The sequence below is a fragment of the Lolium perenne genome, chromosome 3, assembly GCF_019359855.2.
Source record: "Lolium perenne isolate Kyuss_39 chromosome 3, Kyuss_2.0, whole genome shotgun sequence".
Classification (NCBI taxonomy): Eukaryota; Viridiplantae; Streptophyta; class Magnoliopsida; order Poales; family Poaceae; genus Lolium; species Lolium perenne.
The window spans coordinates 250,846,762-250,869,875 of record NC_067246.2 but is presented as its reverse complement, the minus strand read 5'-3'; the positions used below and the strand labels follow the sequence as shown (position 1 = coordinate 250,869,875).

The 23,114-nt window shown below is 45.0% G+C and overlaps 1 protein-coding gene across 1 annotated transcript; it reads left to right on the top strand.

The window, feature by feature from the left end:
• Positions 1–19,263: 19,263 nt before the first annotated feature.
• On the top strand, positions 19,264–21,514 carry LOC127344707 (GDSL esterase/lipase At1g06990). The gene is made up of 3 exons (XM_051371046.2): positions 19,264–20,000; positions 20,597–20,864; positions 21,045–21,514. The coding sequence occupies exons 1-3, from the start codon at positions 19,365–19,367 to the stop codon at positions 21,236–21,238; spliced, it is 1,098 nt and encodes a 365-aa protein (XP_051227006.1). The 5' UTR covers positions 19,264–19,364; the 3' UTR covers positions 21,239–21,514.
• Positions 21,515–23,114: the final 1,600 nt, after the last annotated feature.

Below are 23,114 nucleotides of genomic sequence, written 5' to 3'. Positions count from 1 at the left end.
GTTGCAACGTAGCACCACGCCCTCCTTATATAGGCAGCTCCCCTTCCCTGGACTCCTCGGCTAAGCGAGGTGGGACTAAACTTCGAGCGTCGCGGTGCAGGCGCAGCCGCGTCGTGCGGAAGACTGCGGGCCTGCTTCAGTTTCATGTGGAAGTAACGTGGGCCTGTGCTGTGACCGAATCGTAGGTCCAAGACCATTTAATCTGAGCGCCGATAAAGCAGCCCAGCTGCCCATTTATAACCGATGAGTGGTTCTAGATATTCTACCTTTCTTTTCTAATATACTCGTATCTGTCTATACAGTCTTTGTTTCATATAATCAAATGGACATAGTGTTTTGGTTGGCGGTTAGAGATCCACTAGACAGCACTTCAGCTGGAGATCCAGTCCGCAGAAGCTGGCGGCTAGAGAGCCTCATCATCAACTCATAATTATGTATAGACTTGTGGTGATGTACCCTAGCAACGTATACTCGTGGCTGATGGACCATGTCTGATCTACTCTTTGCCCAGAAATTGTGGCCACCTAACTGTGGGTGTTGTTGCTGTCGACGAAAAATGGAAATCTTGTCCTGGTTCTCGCTCTGCTCCCCCTAAATTAGGAGTGCTTTCTAGAGGATGGGATACTAGCTAGTAAGATTAGTTGTGCACAGTGATTTGGAGTTAGATGGGCGCGATAGCTGCATCCTAAACGTCGTTCATTTGTTGGGAGCATCATGTTTAGAGACACAACTTGGATGTCCTATGCTGCGCTTCTCCGGTGATAGTTGTTGTCGAAGCTTCTCTTCAGCGGCACAATGTACGTCGCCGCATGTGAGTCCAAGATGGTGTATTTACTTGGGTATGCCAAGTCCCGCCATTCACTTTCCACCTCTTGCATCAAGGGTGGATGGTACGTTGACAACGGACTAAGGTGATCGGAGTCGATCGAGGAACGGTGTTGATGTTTAGTTTTGGATATGCTTTTTTCGCTTTATAGTTGTGATGTCGGTGGTGGTTGTCTTCATACTAGCCTGGTGCGGAGTTGGTTCTACACTCACTGTTCGCAGCGAGTTGTAGTCTTCTTATACTTAAAATTATGTCTTCTATAAAAATATTATACGCCTTGGCGTACTCTTAAAAAAAACTATGCACATTGATCATTTTGTTATGACATGTTGTTTGCGCCCTGATAGTCTTTGTCTCTTGATACAAGTCCCTGAAAGTGACCATGTGTGGTGACCCTGCATACCACTGCATGTTGTAGTATGCCAGTCGTTGATATAACATTCACGAAGTACCATTCCGCAAATATTACATCCCTCAGAGTAGTACAACAGAACATAGCAGGTCCATAACTCATTCATTTATTATTACAAGCATAATACACATATCGTCTCGGAGCTCCTCTTGGGTCCTAAGAGGGATACTCCTGGGTTCGAGGCGAGGGAACTGCGAACGCGGCCGGAAAGGAGCTCCATGAAGTTCTAGTAAACCGGTGAAGGCTGACGGACATAGTTCTTCTGAATAAAAGCAACCTTTTAAAGAAATGGATATGAAAACCTACGTGGTGACCCTGCATACCACTGCATGTTGTAGTATGCCAGTCGTTGATATAACATTCACGAAGTACCATTCCGCAAATATTACATCCCTCAGAGTAGTACAACAGAACATAGCAGGTCCATAACTAATTCATTTATTATTACAAGCATAATACACATATCGTCTCGGAGCTCCTCTTGGGTCCTAAGAGGGATACTCCTGGGTTCGAGGCGAACCCAACTTAGCTTACAATATAGAAGTCTCATTAAGTTATACATTTATTCTCTCGAGCAGCTTAGTATTAAGAGTTCGGGCTGCTCGGCTACTACTACTACTCGATGCTTCTAGGCTTGATCTCCTCCGGAAGCCTCCCCAGTTCCGTAGACTATGAGGTAGTCTACGCCTTCAATACCTCCAGAGAGGTCTGGTTCTTCATAGCCGATGATCTCGGCTCCTTCAGGGCTGTCGTAGTCCTCCTCCAGACGATTCAGACAATCTAAGCAAGGGATTTAAGAGTGGGATGAGTACGAGCGTACTCAACAAGTTCATTATAGATAAGAGGTGTTTAATGCACTAGCTACGATATTAGACCAGAAAGTCTAGTATCAATGCAGGTTTTGATAAACATTTCTTCAAGAGATTGCTTTTATTTCAAAGAGCTATGTCCGTCAGCCTTCACCGGTTTACTAGAACTTCATGGAGCTCCTTTCCGGCCGCGTTCGTAGTTCCATATCCCGGAACAGGGAGTGACATGTCACGGTTCTTTACACTCTGCAGAGGTGTGTTGCTTTACCCATAAGAGATCTTAACCTTGGTGCCAACCGGGCAGCTTTCCCGTCCACACTTCCTTCGGTGTGAGGCCCGGTATAAGGTCTAGCCAATCATGTTCCTCCGCTACCTCGAACACCCACCCTTTGTTGCATGCCCCGACCCTGGGTCCACGCCGGTCCCATTATTTCCGTATATTTCAGGGTGGACCCCGACCACGACGTCAATGCAGGGCTCTACCATACATTCCTACGCCGGTAGCTGCAACCCATCATAGACCGCAATACCGTGGGGACTTAGGACTCCCCAGCCTCACCGCTTGCTCCTTCGGGCGACAAGTGTACTACGGACAATGCCGTGGGGACTTAGGACTCCCCAGCCTCACCGCTTGCCCCCTTGGATTACAAGTGTACTACGGTACAGCGCATCCGTTGATGAACGAGAGGTGGAAACACTTTTGACTACTCCGTCCCACTCCGGATCTTATGGTTAACACGGGTATTACGGCACAAGAATCACTGGACGACATTTGTTGTTTAATCCTAGATGGATATAAACCCTTGCAATGGAACCTCCACCATATCAACACAATCCATGGTTCCATTGCCCACCACATAGTCATATTCATAGTTATGAAAATAGTGGTTTTGGTTTTTATGCAATAGTGATAATCATAGTACTTTGCAAGTAATTTGATAAAGATACTCAAATGACATGAGCAAGTGATGAACTTGCCTGAACACTGCAAAGTTTTGCAGTTGGATGGTGTGGACTGACCCTTGTCCTCTGTTTCTGAAAAATAGCATCATTGTCCGATAAGGGCAATGGTTAAAGAAGCAATTATGCATGGTTCCAGTTTTAGGGTTTGTTCCCCCCTTCCGATGATATTATTATTTCATGTAAGAGGTTAGTACTAAGATTGATTTGGAGATACTCTATTTAGGGTAATATACAACCTTGAAATATTGTCAAGGTGTTTTTAAAATCCAAAGACATTTATGGACTTATTTTCATTATTGAAAATAATATGTGTGATTTAAATGATTATTTAAATCATCAAATTAGGACTTATTCTTATTTGTCTTCAAAAATTCTATTTCATATTTTATTATGATAGAGTTTTTTATACTGAGTGGTTTTCATATTTTTAATTATTTTTTTAGAGCTAGGAAACATTTACTATTGATTTTTAAAGTTTCTGTATTTTAATTAAATTGGTGAAATGGCAAAAATGCCCCTGGGTCCACCTGTCGGTGTAACCCAGTGGGTTAGGTCGGCCGACCCACCTGGTCTGGCTCGACCACCTCACTTCTCTCCCTCTCTCTCTCGTGCGTGTCCGAACCCTAACCCTAATCCCTCTCTGGCGATTTGCGTCGCCTCCGCCGTCGCCGCTCGATTCCGGCGAGCTCCGCCGGAATTGGCCCCCGCCATGATGCGCAATCGACGCGCCTCACGACGGCGGTCCTCCTCATCCGCGTCGATCTGGAGCGGTGCTGCTCCAGCTCGTCTTCGTCCTCCTCTGCGGCGGCTAGGGTTACGGGATTTGGGCGATCCCGTCGCTCCTGGCGCTGTGGCGCCGCCGTGGCTTCGCCACCGTGTGCGCGAGCTGCCGTGGTACTGCCATGGCCTGGCTTGGCCTGGCGCCGCCGTGCTCCGGCGCATGCCGCCGTGGCCGCCATGGCTACGCTGTTCTGCTCGACTCCAAGTAAGTGCGCCTCCTTTTCTGCTCTCCTCCTGTGCCTGACCTTCTTCCTCCGCTAGCTCTACTGCTGTGTTGTGCTTGCCTGCACAAGAGCTGTTGTGCTCTTCTGCAGCGCCATGGGTGCCTGCTCCTGCTGTGCTATGCTGCTGAGCTATGCATGTGCTACTGCTGTGTGAAGCCCTGCCATGTCTCTGTGCAAGAATTTCTAGCCTAAGCACTTGTTGTGCTAGTATTGCTTGTTTAATTCCATTCATGTGCCTTTGTTCTTGTTGATAATCTTGCCAGATCCTCAAGTGTATTCATTTCAATTGCTATGGCTTGATTGCAGTGTGTAATTCTTGCATATTTGCAAGTGCCTGAGCTACTGTGGCTAATTCTTGTGCTCAATTTTATGTTTAAGCTCAATTGAGTATCACTGTGGCTTATATGTGTTATACAGTGATGAATTTATATGTTTGGCTGGTGTATTATGATCCAGTGGTTCATCAAGCATTTGATGTGCTTCTGGATACAATCATAATTTATTTATATGGTTAGCTGTGAAGCAACTGTTGATGATTTGGTGTTGTGTTAGTCAAATGATTCATGAATTGTTGCTAGGTTGGCTCTAGCATGTACTAGCATACTCTGGCAAGCTTCTGATGATCACATGATCATCAGTTGCTTGTATATGTTGTTGTTTTATCACTGTGCCTCACTATTGCTCTCTCTCTGTGTTGGGTGTGTATCACACAGGCTTGGCCTGGTGTGTGTTGGTGCGTGCTTAAGCATCAGTTGATGCTTGCAGTGATCCAGTGGATCAACTGCAAGACTCTGGTTAATCTATTGCTTGTATATTCATTTATATGTGTTGTCTTGCTTGGCTAAGTGGATAAATGATGTGAACTGCTTGCAGTTATGATCATCTTATTGCTTGTGGAAGGCTAGCTGGATGCCAACCCTTGGTTGTGTACCCTAGTCCATTATTTGAACCCTTCTGGTGATGATAAATGTGCAAGGCTTGTGATTTGGGTTTGTTGCAGTGGTTGAGGTGGCCTCAACAGCAGTTCTGTTGCTCAGAAGCTCCCACCCCTGTTGGCTGGCTGTGGCTTGATGAATGCATCACTGGACAATCCCTTGTTGGATTTCCAGTGAGCTTTACTGTTGACAAACAAGATAGGCACAAGTTGCCTATCTATCTGATGGTTTAGCTAGCTATGGTTGTGTTTTGTAAATCTGGCTGACTAGACAGGATCCATCAATGATGGATTCCTTTGGTTATACCCCTGCATGGATATGACCAATGTTCCCTTGATGAATTCCTTCTAGCTAGGTCACTGGTTTGCTGGCACCAAATGGCTTGGCAGCCATATGATGATATAAACAGGGTTTTCCACCCATTTTGCTTCTGTGATGCAAATGTACGCTTATTTATGAGCAAATCAGTGTTTTGCTCAGGTTGATTTGCTTTATACCTCACTCCAGCTCCTAGAAAAGTTGTTGGTGTAGAGGTTTAGCTGCTGTGTTGATCTTATGCTTTCCCTGCTCCTCCTTGCAAGCTGGTGGTGCTTGATTTGGTTCTGTGGTGTTCTTGAGCAGGTTGAACAGTAAAGCTGTTCTTCCTGTTCTTGTGTTCTTGGTTTGCTGGTGACTTACCCAGTGCAGCTTGTCGATGGATTTGGCTTAGGGTTTACTGTGGAAAAGCTTTTATATGGTTGGCCCTTGCTTCTCTGGTCGACAGCTCCACCTTTCCCCTTTGGTGACTCATTGTGTGTGTGTGTTGCATGCACACAGCCCTGTGAGCAGGCTGTGTGTGTGTGTAGCCTGGTGCTGTGTATTTGGACTTGGAGAGGATCAGCTCGGCTGATCTCTGTGCATATCCTCCCTATTCCATTTCTTTGCTAACCTGCCAAGTGGCAATGCCACTTGGCATAACTATTTGCTTTGCTTTGCTTTGTTATGTGCAGGTTTCAAACAAATGATCAAGATGATCCAGAAGATCACCAAGTCCAAGATCAAGTGAAGATGATCTTGTAGTATTTAAGATAGAATCATAACCTGTATCTTTCTTTTATTTTCATTTTCTATATTTTCCAATTTGTGTAATGTGTTGTAATGTATCATAATTCAATTCTGGATATTGTAATTGACAATGTATTATGTGTGATAATCAATAAAGCTCCCATTTTCCTTAATGAGCTTTATATAATTGTTGTATTAATTATATTCTTGATTATTTATAATTATTTCTTGAATTAACTCAAGTTTGAATTATGGATTATCCATTTGATGTTTGAATTTGAAATTCAAATTCAAATTTGGTTTGAATTCAATCATACAACTTAATTTAGAATTCAATCATGCAACTTAAGATTTCAATGCAATATCTCTTCTCTCTTCTCAAAACCCTAATTTAAATAAGTAGGAACAAGTTCATCGCACTCTCGAAACCCTAACCCTGTAGGATGTCGAGAGAGAAACTTGTTCCCCTTCGATGCAGTTTTGTTTTAAAAGCGCGAAATTTCCCTGTAATTTACAATGCAATGCACATCCCTTTCTAAAATCTACCCCTCGATCGTCTCTAAACCTGGGACATTACAGCCTTTCCCCCTTAAAGAAAACTTCATCCCGAAGTTGTGGTTGTAATACCTGAAGAGTTCGGGGTATGTTTTCCTCAGGTCTTCCTCCTTTTCACAGGTGGCTTCCCTCTCGGGATGATGCTTCCATTGTATCTTGCAGTATTTTATGGCTCGATTCCTGAGTTGTTTCCAGTTCTCCTCGAGAATCTTTGCTGGCTTCTCGATGTAGGTCAAATCTGGTTGTAACTCGAGCTCTTCATGTGATACTGGTTCATCTGGGGTCTTCAAACACTTTCTGAGTTGCGATACATGGAATACGTTGTGAACCTGAGATAACCTTCCCGGTAGTTCCAATTCAAAGGCTAACCCTCGGTTTTGACTCAGAATCTTGAAAGGTCCGATGTATCTCGGGCTTAACTTTCCCTTTACTCCAAATCTCTGAAGTCCTTTCATCGGGCTCACCTTGAGATATACCATGTCTCCAACTTGTGGCTCCCATGTTCTTCTCTTTTGATCGGCATAACTCTTCTGTCGACTTTGAGCTATCTTGAGCCTATCTCTTATAATGTCAATAATTTGTTGCTTTTCCTTGACATAATCAGGATTAAACTCCTTGCTTGAGCCAGCTTCATACCAACAAATGGGTGATCTACACTTCCTTCCATACAGAGCTTCGAACGGTGCCATCTTGATGCTGCTTTGATAGCTATTGTTGTATGAAAACTCGGCTAGTGGCAAGTGTTCCTCCCATGATCCTCCGAAGTCTAGGGCACAAGCCCTAAGCATATCCTCTAGGATCTGGTTAGTTCTCTCGGTTTGTCCACCTGTCTGAGGATGATAGGCGGTACTATAATCCAACTTAGATCCTGAAGCTTCATGTAGTTGCTTCCAAAATGCTGACGTGAACACGGATCCTCGATCCGACACGATCTTCTTGGGCACTCCGTGTTTACTCACGATCTCTTTGATGTAAAGATCGATGAGTTTCTCTCCTTTATCCTGCTGATTTACCGCTAAGAAGTGTGCACTTTTCGTCAACCGGTCCACGATTACCCATATCATGTCCTTCTTTTTATTGGTCATGGGTAGTCCGGTGATGAAATCCATTCCTATCTCCTCCCATTTCCATTCTGGAATAGGTAAAGGTTGTAACTTTCCTGCCGGACTCTGGTGTTCAGCCTTCACCCTTTGGCAGGTATGGCATTCCGCCACATATTGTGCTATCTCTCTCTTCATGTTGTTCCACCAGAATAGCTCCTTTAGATCCATGTACATCTTTGTACTTCCCGGATGAATGGAGTATGGTGTTTGATGGGCTTCCCGGAGTATTACTTCCTTGATTTCAGCAATATCCGGAACATAAATTCTCTTCTGGAACCATAATGATCCCGATTCTCCGCGGTGAAATTCTGATGGTCTTCCTTCATCTATCCTTCTCATCTCCTCCATGATGAATGGATCGTCCAACTGACCCATCATTATCTCATTCTTCAGGTTGACATTTAGCTCATCGGCTACTTGTAAAGCCGATAGTCCTTCATGAGCTTCTTTCTCCCAAAGTTGTATCTGGGCTTGACTTATTTCCTTCCTCAACTCCGGTGATAACTCTTGTTCCACTTCGCCGGTGCTCTTCCTCCTCAAGGCATCTGCTACCACATTCGCCTTTCCTGGAGTATAATTGATGGTCAAATCATAATCCTTGATCAGTTCAAGCCATCTTTTCTGCCTCATATTGAGTTCCTTCTGAGTGAAGAAGTACTTGAGACTCTTGTGATCCGTATAGAGCTCACACTTGGCTCCATAGAGAAAATGTCTCCAAGTTTTGAGTGCAAATACAACTGCTGCTAACTCTAAGTCATGTGTTGGATAGTTCACTTCATGAGGTCTGAGTTGCCTTGATCCATAAGATATTACCTTCCGATCTTGCATAAGTACGCAGCCCAATCCATGCTTGGATGCGTCACAGTACACGGTGTAATCCTTGCCAACTTCAGGAACGGCTAATACCGGTGCCGTGGTGAGTTTTTCTTTCAGAGTTTGAAAACTCTTCTCACACTCCTCTGACCACACGAATGGTGTGTTCTTTCTTAACAACTTCGTCATTGGTCCTGCTATCTTGAAGAATCCTTCAATGAATCTCCGATAATATCCTGCCATTCCTAGGAATCCTCGGATTTCCTTGACAGTCTTGGGTGCTTCCCATTCTAGAACTGCTGCTACCTTGCTCGGGTTAACAACTATTCCATCTTTGCTAATGATATGACCCAGAAATTCTACTTGATCTAGCCAAAATTCACACTTGCTAAACTTGGCATAGAGTTGATGTTCTCTTAGTGTTTGCAACACTAACCTCAGATGTTCAGCATGTTCGGCTTTGTCTTTGGAATAGATCAAGATATCATCAATGAATACGATGACAAACTTGTCTAGATATGGCATGAAAATCTTATTCATGAGATTCATGAAGATTGCGGGGGCATTGGTTAATCCAAAAGGCACTACAAGGTATTCATGATGTCCATACCTTGAAACAAAGGCTGTTTTCGGAACATCTTCCTTCTTGATCTTAATCTGATGATAACCGGATCTTAGATCAATTTTGGAGAAGACTCCCGCGCCTCTAACTTGATCGAATAAATCTTGTATTCTTGGAAGTGGATACTTGTTCTTGATTGTAACGTTGTTCAAATTCCTGTAATCTCCGCACATCCTTCTACCACCATCTCTTTTATCTACAAAGATCACAGGTGATCCCCATGGTGAAACACTCTCTTGTATGAATCCTTTCTGTTCCAAGTCATCCAACTGCTCCTTAAGTTCTTTCAACTCCTTAGGCCCCATCTTATATGGTGCTTTAGCAATTGGAGCTGTTCCTGGAATTAGGTCGATAGTGAACTCTATCTCCCTGTCTGGTGGCATTCCAGGTAATTCCTTAGGAAACACATCCTGGAATTCATTTACTATAGGTATATCCTCTAACTTCACCTCCTTCATACTGTTCGGTTGTAGCTCGACTTCGATCTGTGTATGCTTGTCTCCTTGATAGATCATTCTACTTCCATCGGGGCTTTTCAAAGACACAGTCTTGTTCACACAGTCGATCAATGCTCCGTTAGCTTCTAACCAGTTCATACCAAGAATGACATCAATGTCCTTCATCGGTAAAATGAACAGGTCTGCGTCAAACGCGCACTTATTGATCATAATGACTTGTTTTTGTTTGGTATGGGTTACTACTATCGTTCCCCCCGCAGAAAGTATGGTTATGGGTGTATCTAACTTAGTGCAACTAATCCCATGTTTGATGATGAATTGCTGAGAAATGAATGATGTAGTTGCACCAGTATCAAAAAGTACTTTGCCAGGATGAGTGAGTATCTGGAGCGTACCTATCACTGCCTGATCGGAGTTAACCACCTCCTCCAGGCTAGTGCAGTTCAGCTTGCCGAAGGGTTTCTTGTTCTTCCAGTTCCCTCCTGAGTTACCTCCTCGGCTTCCTCCTCCTCCTGACTGACCTCCTCCAGTATTTCGCTTGGGGCAGTCCTTCAGCATGTGCCCCTCCTGGCGACAACCAAAGCATATGATCCTTGGCTTCTTGCAATCCTTGGCAAAATGTCCTGTGAGTCCACAGCTTCTGCAAACTATTTGATTTGCAGTCTGAAATGCTTGGTTCTTCCTGCTACCGTAGTAGTTGCTGCTGTTGTTGTTGTTGTTGTTGTTGTTGTTGTTGTTGTTGTTGTTGTTGTTGTTGTTGTTGTTGTTGTTGTTGTTGTTGTACCTTGGCTTGAAACTCAAGCGGGTATTGGGCTTGTTACTGACAAACCTCTTAGGCTCAAACTTGGCCTTTTTCCTCTTCTCCTCTTGCAGCTGTTTAAAGTCATCTTCAAGAGTGATGGCTGCATCCACCAACTCTTGGAATTCCGTCGCTCCCATCATTCGGAGTTGTACCTTGAACTGGGGACTTAACCCCCGCAAGAACCTCTTCTTTTTCTTGTCCTCGGTGTTGACTTCTTCAACATCGTACCGGGACAGCTTGGAGAACTCCCTGACATAAGTCAGGATAGCTTTATCCTTCTGCTCGAGACTTTCAAATTCTCGATGCTTCAGTTCCACAATACTTTCAGGGACATTGGATTCCCTGAACTTCCTTGCAAACTCCTCCCAAGTGAATACTTTTCCAGCCGGATAAACGGCTACGATGTTGTCCCACCATGATGCGGCAGGTCCACACAACAAGTGTGTAGCATAACGAACCTTCTCCTGGTCGTTGCAACCAACAGTATTGAGCTTTCGCTCGGTGTCCATAAGCCAGTCTTCCGCGTCCATTGGCTCGGGCGCGTATGCGAAAGATATAGGCTTGGTGTTCTGGAAGTCTGATAAGGTGACTCCCTGATTCTCGGGTCTCTCCACCCGGTTCTGTTGCAGCAGCTCCTGGAAGAATTTATTCTGTTGCTCCAACGTTACACGTTGTCTCTCTTCCACCATCTGCATGTACTGGACGAAATTCTGCTGCGTCATGGGTGGTGGTGGTGGTGGAAACTGATTCCTGGCTGCTTCATCAGCCTCTTCCTTTTGCTTCGCCTCGCGCTCCATGCGCTGCGCTTCTGTCTCCTCTCCTACCGGTCCCGACATAACCCCCTAGTTCTGCAACACAAGATGATACTCATAATTACTCCATGTGCAAGTTTTCTGAGCTCAACTTTGTGCACAGAACTAGTCACGCAATGGAAATCAAGAAGCAAATCCAAATCATACAAAACATATATCATGTAGATACATACTTAAGTGGTCTTATTACAATACTCAAGTCGATGTGAGTATGCAAACTCACTTATTAAAGTTTATGTACAAATTTCTACAAATATTACACACTACAATACACGTGGTACTTGTGTATTGTAGTCTTGCTTCCCTTGGTGGTCTCTAGTCGATCTTCACTCCCGATACATCCCAGGCTTCCATCCGGTCGAACGTGTCGTCCTCCTGACGTAACACGGAACATAAGGTCTCCCGTCGGCTGGTAGTCGGAATCAGATGATGATCCTAGGGAGAAATCAGTGTTCACAAACTGGTCATTCAGTGCATCATAGTCCACCCATCGGGTGTACTCCCCTGTAGCTCCACCATAGGTGTTTCCAACATTTGTATCCGACTCAACCTGTGTAGGATACCCTCCATCTTCTTCCCCAGTCCACGGATAACTCTGGTGCTCGGTCGTGGCGTCCTCATTCATCTCCCCGTCATAATACACTGAAGTACTATGAGTTCCAGTATCAGACCCCCAACGCCAACCCGTGGAGTTTTCTATAGGAGTCTCGGAGCGCTGATTGTTTTCGGATTCCTCTCCACCCTCATATCCTCTATAGGAACTATTAAAATAGTTCCCAGGTGTAACAGGTGTAGTTTCTCTGTCAGGGTGGTCAATACTAATGTAGTCACCAGCTGAGTAAACTGGTGTGTGCACCTCATTCTCCATGGGTTCTTTCCCCCTAGTCTCCTCCTTGGTTTCAGTAAACTCCTCTAGCATTGTATCAATTGCTCCCGTCAAATGGCGGTTCAACTGAAAGAACAATGATAGTAAGTTGCGGCTATTGTCCATGTATTTTGCAGCTTCTACTGGTTTGCGTCTTGCATATTTGAAGTGGTTGAGCATGGGATCATCTTCCTCCTCCATATGAGGAATGTGGGTGAATTCGGAACCCATAAGCTCTTTCGTCTTATGCTCCCGAATATCGGTTATGGCTCTCATAACGGCTATATGGTAGGCTGTGTTAATAGTTCTGGCTTCACCTGCTGGCATTACTACGCTCATTCCCAACGATTCGGGAAGTCGCAGCCCTACCCTACACTTTGCCAATACAGTACCATCGTAGTACATGTATTTCTTTACTTGGATCTGGGGATCACACCCAAATTCAAGTAACATGGCACGTAGAATATCTGCAAGTCCTCCTTCATATTCACTCAGTGTTGAATCCATCACTTTCACGTTTCGTCCCGGACGTGAACTTGCCATTGTTGGCTGTAGAAATAGAAAGAATATAAGATTAGTAATAATGCATCATAATAGAGATAATAAAGAATTATCGCACTAAAAGATATGATTGTTGTATTCTCAATTGAATATACACCATATTTTTAGAGAATTCTTTACTAGTCCTATTTGACTCCTAACGTTCGGTCCCATTTACTAGGTTCCAACCTAAGGTCAAAGCTTTTGCTCTGATACCAACTGTGGTGACCCTGCATACCACTGCATGTTGTAGTATGCCAGTCGTTGATATAACATTCACGAAGTACCATTCTGCAAATATTACATCCCTCAGAGTAGTACAACAGAACATAGCAGGTCCATAACTCATTCATTTATTATTACAAGCATAATACACATATCGTCTCGGAGCTCCTCTTGGGTCCTAAGAGGGATACTCCTGGGTTCGAGGCGAACCCAACTTAGCTTACAATATAGAAGTCTCATTAAGTTATACATTTATTCTCTCGAGCAGCTTAGTATTAAGAGTTCGGGCTGCTCGGCTACTACTACTACTCGATGCTTCTAGGCTTGATCTCCTCCGGAAGCCTCCCCAGTTCCGTAGACTATGAGGTAGTCTACGCCTTCAATACCTCCAGAGAGGTCTGGTTCTTCATAGCCGATGATCTCGGCTCCTTCAGGGCTGTCGTAGTCCTCCTCCAGACGATTCAGACAATCTAAGCAAGGGATTTAAGAGTGGGATGAGTACGAGCGTACTCAACAAGTTCATTATAGATAAGAGGTGTTTAATGCACTAGCTACGATATTAGACCAGAAAGTCTAGTATCAATGCAGGTTTTGATAAACATTTCTTCAAGAGATTGCTTTTATTTCAAAGAGCTATGTCCGTCAGCCTTCACCGGTTTACTAGAACTTCATGGAGCTCCTTTCCGGCCGCGTTCGCAGTTCCATATCCCGGAACAGGGAGTGACAGGTCACGGTTCTTTACACCCTGCAGAGGTGTGTTGCTTTACCCATAAGAGATCTTAACCTTGGTGTCAACCGGGCAGCTTTCCCGTCCACACTTCCTTCGGTGTGAGGCCCGGTATAAGGTCTAGCCAATCATGTTCCTCCGCTACCTCGAACACCCACCCTTTGTTGCATGCCCCGACCCTGGGTCCACGTCGGTCCCATTATTCCCGTAGATTTCAGGGTGGACCCCGACCACGACGTCAATGCAGGGCTCTACCATACATTCCTACGCCGGTAGCTGCAACCCATCATAGACCGCAATACCGTGGGGACTTAGGACTCCCCAGCCTCACCGCTTGCCCCCTTGGATTACAAGTGTACTACGGTACAGCGCATCCGTTGATGAACGAGAGGTGGAAACACTTTTGACTACTCCGTCCCACTCCGGATCTTATGGTTAACACGGGTATTATGGCACAAGAATCATTGGACGACATTTGTTGTTTAATCCTAGATGGATATAAACCCTTGCAATGGAACCTCCACCATATCAACACAATCCATGGTTCCATTGCCCACCACATAGTCATATTCATAGTTATGAAAATAGTGGTTTTGGTTTTTATGCAATAGTGATAATCATAGTACTTTGCAAGTAATTTGATAAAGATACTCAAATGACATGAGCAAGTGATGAACTTGCCTGAACACTGCAAAGTTTTGCAGTTGGATGGTGTGGACTGACCCTTGTCCTCTGTTTCTGAAAAATAGCATCATTGTCCGATAAGGGCAATGGTTAAAGAAGCAATTATGCATGGTTCCAGTTTTAGGGTTTGTTCCCCCCTTCCGATGATATTATTATTTCATGTAAGAGGTTAGTACTAAGATTGATTTGGAGATACTCTATTTAGGGTAATATACAACCTTGAAATATTTTCAAGGTGTTTTTAAAATCCAAAGACATTTATGGACTTATTTTCATTATTGAAAATAATATGTGTGATTTAAATGATTATTTAAATCATCAAATTAGGACTTATTCTTATTTGTCTTCAAAAATTCTATTTCATATTTTATTATGATAGAGTTTTTTATACTGAGTGGTTTTCATATTTTTAATTATTTTTTTAGAGCTAGGAAACATTTACTATTGATTTTTAAAGTTTCTGTATTTTAATTAAATTGGTGAAATGGCAAAAATGCCCCTGGGTCCACCTGTCGGTGTAACCCAGTGGGTTAGGTCGGCCGACCCACCTGGTCCGGCTCGACCACCTCACTTCTCTCCCTCTCTCTCTCTCTCGTGCGTGTCCGAACCCTAACCCTAATCCCTCTCTGGCGATTTGCGTCGCCTCCGCCGTCGCCGCTCGATTCCGGCGAGCTCCGCCGGAATTGGCCCCCGCCATGATGCGCAATCGACGCGCCTCACGACGGCGGTCCTCCTCATCCGCGTCGATCTGGAGCGGTGCTGCTCTAGCTCGTCTTCGTCCTCCTCTGCGGCGGTTAGGGTTACGGGATCTGGGCGATCCCGTCGCTCCTGGCGCTGTGGCGCCGCCGTGGCTTCGCCACCATGTGCGCGAGCTGCCGTGGTACTACCATGGCCTGGCTTGGCCTGGCGCCGCCGTGCTCCGGCGCATGCCGCCGTGGCCGCCATGGCTACGCTGTTCTGCTCGACTCCAAGTAAGTGCGCCTCCTTTTCTGCTCTCCTCCTGTGCCTGACCTTCTTCCTCCGCTAGCTCTACTGTTGTGCTGTGCTTGCCTGCACAAGAGTTGTTGTGCTCTTATGCAGCGCCATGGGTGCCTGCTCCTGCTGTGCTATGCTGCTGCGCTATGCATGTGCTACTGCTGTGTGAAGCCCTGCCATGTCTCTGTGCAAGAATTTCTAGCCTAAGCACTTGCTGTGCTAGTATTGCTTGTTTAATTCCATTCATGTGCCTTTGTTCTTGTTGATAATCTTGCCAGATCCTCAAGTGTATTCATTTCAATTGCTATGGCTTGATTACAGTGTGTAATTCTTGCATATTTGCAAGTGCCAGAGCTACTGTGGCTAATTCTTGTGCTCAATTTTATGTTTAAGCTCAATTGAGTATCACTGTGGCTTATCTGTGTTATACAGTGATGAATTTATATGTTTGGCTGGTGTATTATGATCCAGTGGTTCATCAAGCATTTGATGTGCTTCTGGATACAATCATAATTTATTTATATGGTTAGCTGTGAAGCAACTGTTGATGATTTGGTGTTGTGTTAGTCAAATGATTCATGAATTGTTGCTAGGTTGGCTCTAGCATGTACTGGCATACTCTGGCAAGCTTCTGATGATCACATGATCATCAGTTGCTTGTATATGTTGCTGTTTTATCACTGTGCCTCACTATTGCTCTCTCTCTGTGTTGGGTGTGTATCACACAGGCTTGGCCTGGTGTGTGTTGGTGCGTGCTTAAGCATCAGTTGATGCTTGCAGTGATCCAGTGGATCAACTGCAAGACTCTGGTTAATCTATTGCTTGTATATTCATTTATCTGTGTTGTCTTGCTTGGCTAAGTGGATAAATGATGTGAACTGCTTGCAGTTATGATCATCTTATTGCTTGTGGAAGGCTAGCTGGATGCCAACCCTTGGTTGTGTACCCTAGTCCATTATTTGAACCCTTCTGGTGATGATAAATGTGCAAGGCTTGTGATTTGGGTTTGTTGCAGTGGTTGAGGTGGCCTTAACAGCAGTTCTTGCTGTTCAGGAAGCTCCCACCCCTGTTGGCTGGCTGTGGCTTGATGAATGCATCACTGGACAATCCCTTGTTGGATTTCCAGTGAGCTTTACTGTTGACAAACAAGATAGGCACAAGTTGCCTATCTATCTGATGGTTTAGCTAGCTATGGTTGTGTTTTGTAAATCTGGCTGACTAGACAGGATCCATCAATGATGGATTCCTTTGGTTATACCCCTGCATGGATATGACCAATGTTCCCTTGATGAATTCCTTCTAGCTAGGTCACTGGTTTGCTGGCACCAAATGGCTTGGCAGCCATATGATGATATAAACAGGGTTTTCCACCCATTTTGCTTCTGTGATGCAAATGTATGCTTATTTATGAGCAAATCAGTGTTTTGCTCAGGTTGATTTGCTTTATACCTCACTCCAGCTCCTAGAAAAGTTGTTGGTGTAGAGGTTTAGCTGCTGTGTTGATCTTATGCTTGCCCTGCTCCTCCTTGCAAGCTGGTGGTGCTTGATTTGGTTCTGTGGTGTTCTTGAGCAGGTTGAACAGTAAAGTTGTTCTTCCTGTTCTTGTGTTCTTGGTTTGCTGGTGACTTACCCAGTGCAGCCTGTCGATGGATTTGGCTTAGGGTTTACTGTGGAAAAGCTTTTATATGGTTGGCCCTTGCTTCTCTCGGTCGACAGCTCCACCTTTCCCTTTGGTGACTCACCGTGTGTGTCTTTGCATGCACACACCACTCGTGAGCAGGCTGTGTGTGTGTGTAGCCTGGTGCTGTGTATTTGGACTTGGAGAGGATCAGCTCGGCTGATCTCTGTGCATATCCTCCCTATTCCATTTCTTTGCTAACCTGCCAAGTGGCAATGCCACTTGGCATAACTATTTGCTTTGCTTTGTTATGTGCAGGTTTCAAACAAATGATCAAGATGATCCAGAAGATCACCAAGTCCAAGATCAAGTGAAGATGATCTTGTAGTATTTAAGATAGAATCATAACCTGTATCTTTCTTTTATTTTCATTTTCTATATTTTCCAATTTGTGTAATGTGTTGTAATGTATCATAATTCAATTCTGGATATTGTAATTGACAATGTATTATGTGTGATAATCAATAAAGCTCCCATTTTCCTTAATGAGCTTTATATAATTGTTGTATTAATTATATTCTTGATTATTTATAATTATTTCTTGAATTAACTCAAGTTTGAATTATGGATTATCCATTTGATGTTTGAATTTGAAATTCAAATTCAAATTTGGTTTGAATTCAATCATACAACTTAATTTAGAATTCAATCATGCAACTTAAGATTTCAATGCAATATCTCTTCTCTCTTCTCAAAACCCTAATTTAAATAAGTAGGAACAAGTTCATCGCACTCTCGAAACCCTAACCCTGTAGGATGTCGAGAGAGAAACATGTTCCCCTTCGATGCAGTTTTGTTTTAAAAGCGCGAAATTTCCCCGTAATTTACAATGCAATGCACATCCCTTTCTAAAATCTACCCCTCGATCGTCTCTAAACCTGGGACATTACACCATGCCCCCCGACCGATGTCAAGTACTATGCGTAGCAGCCCCGTCTCTGACGTGCAGTGGAGTCCGTACGGATGTGTCTTGATGTGTACATTGTGATTGCCCGTGTCCATGTCCGAGTGGAGGGACTGGAGGCATAGAGCTCCCGGGCGGCGACGAGTTCTGGACCAGCACCGCCGACCCCAGAGTACACGGTGGAGCTCCCCTCATCCGAGAAGGATGCGGAGAGGAGGCAGGGAAGTTGAAGGCTTCGGTCGAGGAGGTTGTGCCTACCCCAATGCTCGAGCAAAATTGCTCAACTAGGCGATTACATGTAGTGTCGTGCGTGAGAAGAACCTCAAATATCGACCGGCTCGAGGCGGGGCTCTTCGCCTCCAACTGGGCGGCGTTGCGCGTCGAGGTCGTGCTCCAGGCCTAGTTGGCGGTCTCGTCCTTCGATGAGGACGAGTGAGGCGCCGCCGACGCCGTGGCCACGTGTCCCCCCTGGCTAGTTGTTGCATCCTCATCCCAGCACGTTGATAAGTGTCCCCGATTCCGTGATTTAGTGAAGAACCGCCATTTTTTCACCGGTGATGCTACCACCGACGCCTCAACATCCTCTTCAGAGTGTAGATCTAGGTTAGCTAATCTAGGTCTAGATAGTAGTTAATTAGTGCTAGTCCTATGTAAATTATGTTTGTAATGGAACTATGTTGTCACAAAAAAAATCATGTAGAAACTCCGACAGTCATTTAGCTATGCACTTCTGCTCCGGTGCTCCTCCCCTGAAAAAATATGGGCGCGTCATACACAACGGCGGTAGAGATCTTCCCATATATGTTCGTAAGCGGGGGCACGATCATAATTTCAGTGTAGGTCCACCCTCCGTACAGCCATGTACAGGTTCGTATGGTTTTGTACTTCGTTTTGTACATATCTACGATCACGTGCGTGTGCTGAAATAGAAAGGTCCTATAAAGATCTTGTTGCGTGACCTCTTCTTTTTTTTCTTGCGCGACGTATACATACCGTATCGATACAGACGGATATACATGGACTGAATGTGGGTTTTGACGGACCCAACCAGGAAAAAATATCAAGTATGACCCTTCAACCTAGTTTAGGGGGAGCCCGAGTAGCCCTCTTAGAGCAATTCCAATAGTGCAGCCGGATGCTGGCTATAAGACCAGCTATAGTCAGCTTATAGCTAACTTGTACAATAGTTGGCTTTAAGGATTGATAACTCTATGTGTAAAAGGCCCACCACACATACTCACAAAGTGCCTAGGAGCACGTAGCTCTTGCATGAGAGCCCATCTTTCTTCTCTCTCCACTTCTCTCTCATCCACCTAAGCAAAACAATACTATTTTAATTCTTATAGCCTCCTGAGTCAGCCTTATTGTACCTGCTCTTAGCTATGACCTACTGTTTGCACCATGGTATCTTTGACTCTTGTCTCGACTCTTGACGCACAAAGCCCTCGCTGACAGATATGATCTTCCAAAGAAAAAGATGTTGACAGAAATAAACCGCAACGGCTTCCATGCCAACGCTCGCTATATATAACACGAGCGCGCCGGTGCTTCCTGCCACCGTCCACCTACAGCCCCGTACGTAGCTCGAGCGTTTTTCCAAGGCCCAAAATGGCGCACACGCCAACGCTCACCGCGTCCATTCTCGCCGTCCTGGCCGCCGTCGTCCTCCTCAGCGCCACGGCGACCGCCGACGACGCCCCGCTGCCTCGCGTCAAGCAGAGCGACATCCCGGCCGTGTTCGCGTTCGGGGACTCCACGCTCGACACGGGCAACAACAATGTCCTCAGCACGGCGGTGCGCGCCGACCACGCGCCCTACGGCCGCGAGTTCCCCGGCGGCGCTCCCACGGGCCGCTTCTCCGACGGGAAGCTCCTCGGCGACTACCTCGTGGAGGTGCTCGGCATCAAGGACCTCCTCCCGCCGTACCGCTCCGGCCAGCTGGCGGACGCCGCCGAGGCCGCCACGGGCGTCTGCTTCGCGTCCGCCGGCTCCGGCCTCGACGACGCCACGGCCACCAACGCCCGCGTCGCCACCTTCGCGTCGCAGCTCGACGACTTCCGGGAGCTCCTCGGGAGGATTGGCGCCCAGAAGGCCGGCAAGGTGGTGGGGAAGTCGGTGTTCCTCGTGTCCGTAGGGACCAACGACATGATGATGAATTACTACATGCTGCCGTCCGGGAGGATCAGGTACACCATCGATCAGTACCATGACCTCCTCATCGGCAAGCTTCGCTCTTACATTCAGGTATCTATTCTCTTCTTGTTCTTTTCCTAAGCCATCGGCAAGATCGAGCTAGACAGCCCCATTAAAGGCCTTTGAGCTTAACTAGCTCAGCACTTTATGGAGAGATTAGTTAAAATAGTACCAGCCAAACCACAGTAGGCGTTGACGAACGTGCTGTTGTCATGTGAGCAGGATATAGAAGCACGTTTAGTTGTTGTGTTTATTCTGGGACGTACCGAAAGTGCTTCATTTTGGGAAAGATAACAGGCGCGATCGCACCAGTATCGTGCTTGTCTTGTCCTGAAACAAAGGTGATCACGCACGCACGAAACACTTTCAGTTAGGCACTCTGCTCCAGCAAGCGACTGTCTTAATCATTCTGTTCCTTGTGTAAAAAAAATCATTCTGTTCCTTGCAGTAGATGCATGCAGCACTGCGATCTGGAAACCAATCGAGCCTCCCAATTAATGTGGAGCATATTTCTGTTGCTCACTGTCCCTCCTGTCGACGCTAAATTAAGCAACAACCATAATGCCCAATCTGTAAAAAAAAAACATAATGTTCAAGTAAAATCATGCCTCCTGCATCAAATCTGAACAGCTAACTGATGCATGCAGAGTATGTACGGTCTGGGCGCCCGGAGGATCCTGGTGGCCGGCCTGCCGCCGGTGGGGTGCCTCCCGCTGCAGCTGACGATGGCGGAGCTGCGGCAGCCGCCGAGGCCCCAGGGCTGCATCGCGGACCAGAACACGGCGGCGGAGAGCTACAACGCCAAGCTCCGGCGGATGCTCGCCGAGTTCCAGTCGGCTTCGCCCGGCGCTAGAGCCGTGTACGCGGACATCTACACCCCTCTCCTGGACATGGTCGATCATCCCGACAAGTACGGTGAGTACTGCTGAAATGTGATGAGATCGGACGATCACATGACTGTTTCTGCTGCTGTAGCGCCATGATTGCACGGCCGGCTGCGCTGCTAGCTGTACAGATTCCATGCTAGTACGAGTGAAACTCCGTCAGAGTTCGCCGTTTTTACTGACTCCTTGGTGTGTGTTTGTCCCGCTGCAGGATTCGTGGAGGCGAGCAGGGGCTGCTGTGGCACTGGGCTGCTGGAGATGGGGCCGCTGTGCACCGATCTGGTGCCGACCTGCGCGACGCCGTCCCAGTTCATGTTCTGGGACTCTGTTCATCCCACGCAGGCCACCTACAGAGCTGTCGCCCAGTACTTCATGCACGCCAACATCCTCCGGTTCGACAATTAAGAGCGGCTCGCTTCAGAGACAGAGTTCAAAGTGCATTGGGTTGGATTGGGAAGGAAGATTGTAACAGAGCTACTAAGCAATAGCTTTGTGGCAAACAGAGTTCATTGGGTTGGATTGGGAAGGAAGATTGTACTCAAGTTCAAGTCGATTCAAAGAGTGAAAACCATTGTTCAAAAAAAAGAGTGAAAACCATAGTGCATTTTTCAAGACTAACAATCAAAGTGCATTTGCGAGACATTTGCTTATAATATGTTTAAAAAACACGAAAGAATACCAGACATATTGCTCACTTATTGAGATAAGCTTGTTTTAGTTTCATGTTCAAACTTTTTGTTTAAAGTTCAAGCTTAACACAAATCTTTGAAAAATGCAGTAACTTAGTTCAACTTATTGAGATCAACTTGTTTTTGATTCATGTTCACATATTTTGTTCAAAATTCAAATTAAACGCAATTATTGACCTCCACGGCGCAATTCCGAATGATGCAGCAAGTGCGCTAGGGATTGGATGTAGCCCTACGTAACTTTGTTGACTAAGAAATAACAAACCAGATTTTTTATCTCTTGTAATTTTCGTACCTACTATTTTTTTGCAGCACAAGGTTCTTCATCTCAAACTCGCTACTTAATTGTGATTTTAAAGTTGCAATTTCTTTCTTGCTATTGGCAACAATTTACATATCATCAACATATAACAACAGGTACATAGATGACCCATCAACAAACTTAATATAAACGCAAATATTATACAGTGATCTCCTAAACCATGTGCAAAAATAAATGAATCAAACCTTTTGTACCACTGTCTTGGAGTGAGATCATAAAGGATCTCTTTAACTTGTAAACACGATCCTTCTTACGGAACCAAAAAAATATCTTTCAGATTGGTCCATGTATATCTCCTCCTAAAGTTCTCAATGCAGAAAAACAGTCTTACATCTAATTCTCATGCTCAAGATCATGCATAGCAATAATACCCCCAAAATGCACGAATGAAACATTGCTTCACAACCGGAGAGAATACATCATTGTAATTAATACCTAAAATCTGATTGAAACATTTTGCTACTAACCTTGCCTTAAACCTTGAAGGCTGATTAGAAGGCAAACCTTCATTTTAAAAAAATCACTTGTAGCGCACAACATTATTTTGTTTAGGAAAATCCACAACGTCCCATGTGCTATTCTTCTCAAGTGACTGCATCTTCTCTTACATAGCAGAAATTCATTTCTCGCGTCAACCTCAGTATATGTGGCAGGTTTAGAATCATTCTACATTTGTTTAACACAACTCAAAGCATAATTAACCAGATTAAACTCTTCAATTAAATGAGGATGTGAACCTCTGTTATGCCTCCATCTATCAGCAACAATGACATTATATGTTTGCTGCAAAACAGGTGGTGAATGTGGAACATTAATTTATCGTTATCATTTTAGCAACTTTCTTATCCACGTACATCATCTGCATGCTAACCTTTTGTTGCTCATCATCGAAAGATCAGAAGCATCAGCAACATTCATAGATGGACTATCATTATACATAAAACCTCATTAAAACGACATTCCTGCTCATCAAAACCTTTTTAGTTTCAGGATTTCATAACTTAAATGCCTTAATTTATGAACTATAACCAAGGAACATACACTTTACGACCCTAGGCTTCAACTTTTCATTATCAATATGTGCAACATCAGTGCAACCAAAAACTCTCAACTGTGAATAATCATCAGGTGAACTAGACCATACTTCAGTATAAGATTTTTTATGAAGTGGAATGCATTGCGGTGTGTTTATCAAGTGGTAGGCGATGGAGGCTGATTTATCCCAAAAACTATGGGAGAGCTTCTTATTCGGTGCATCTTCACATATCCA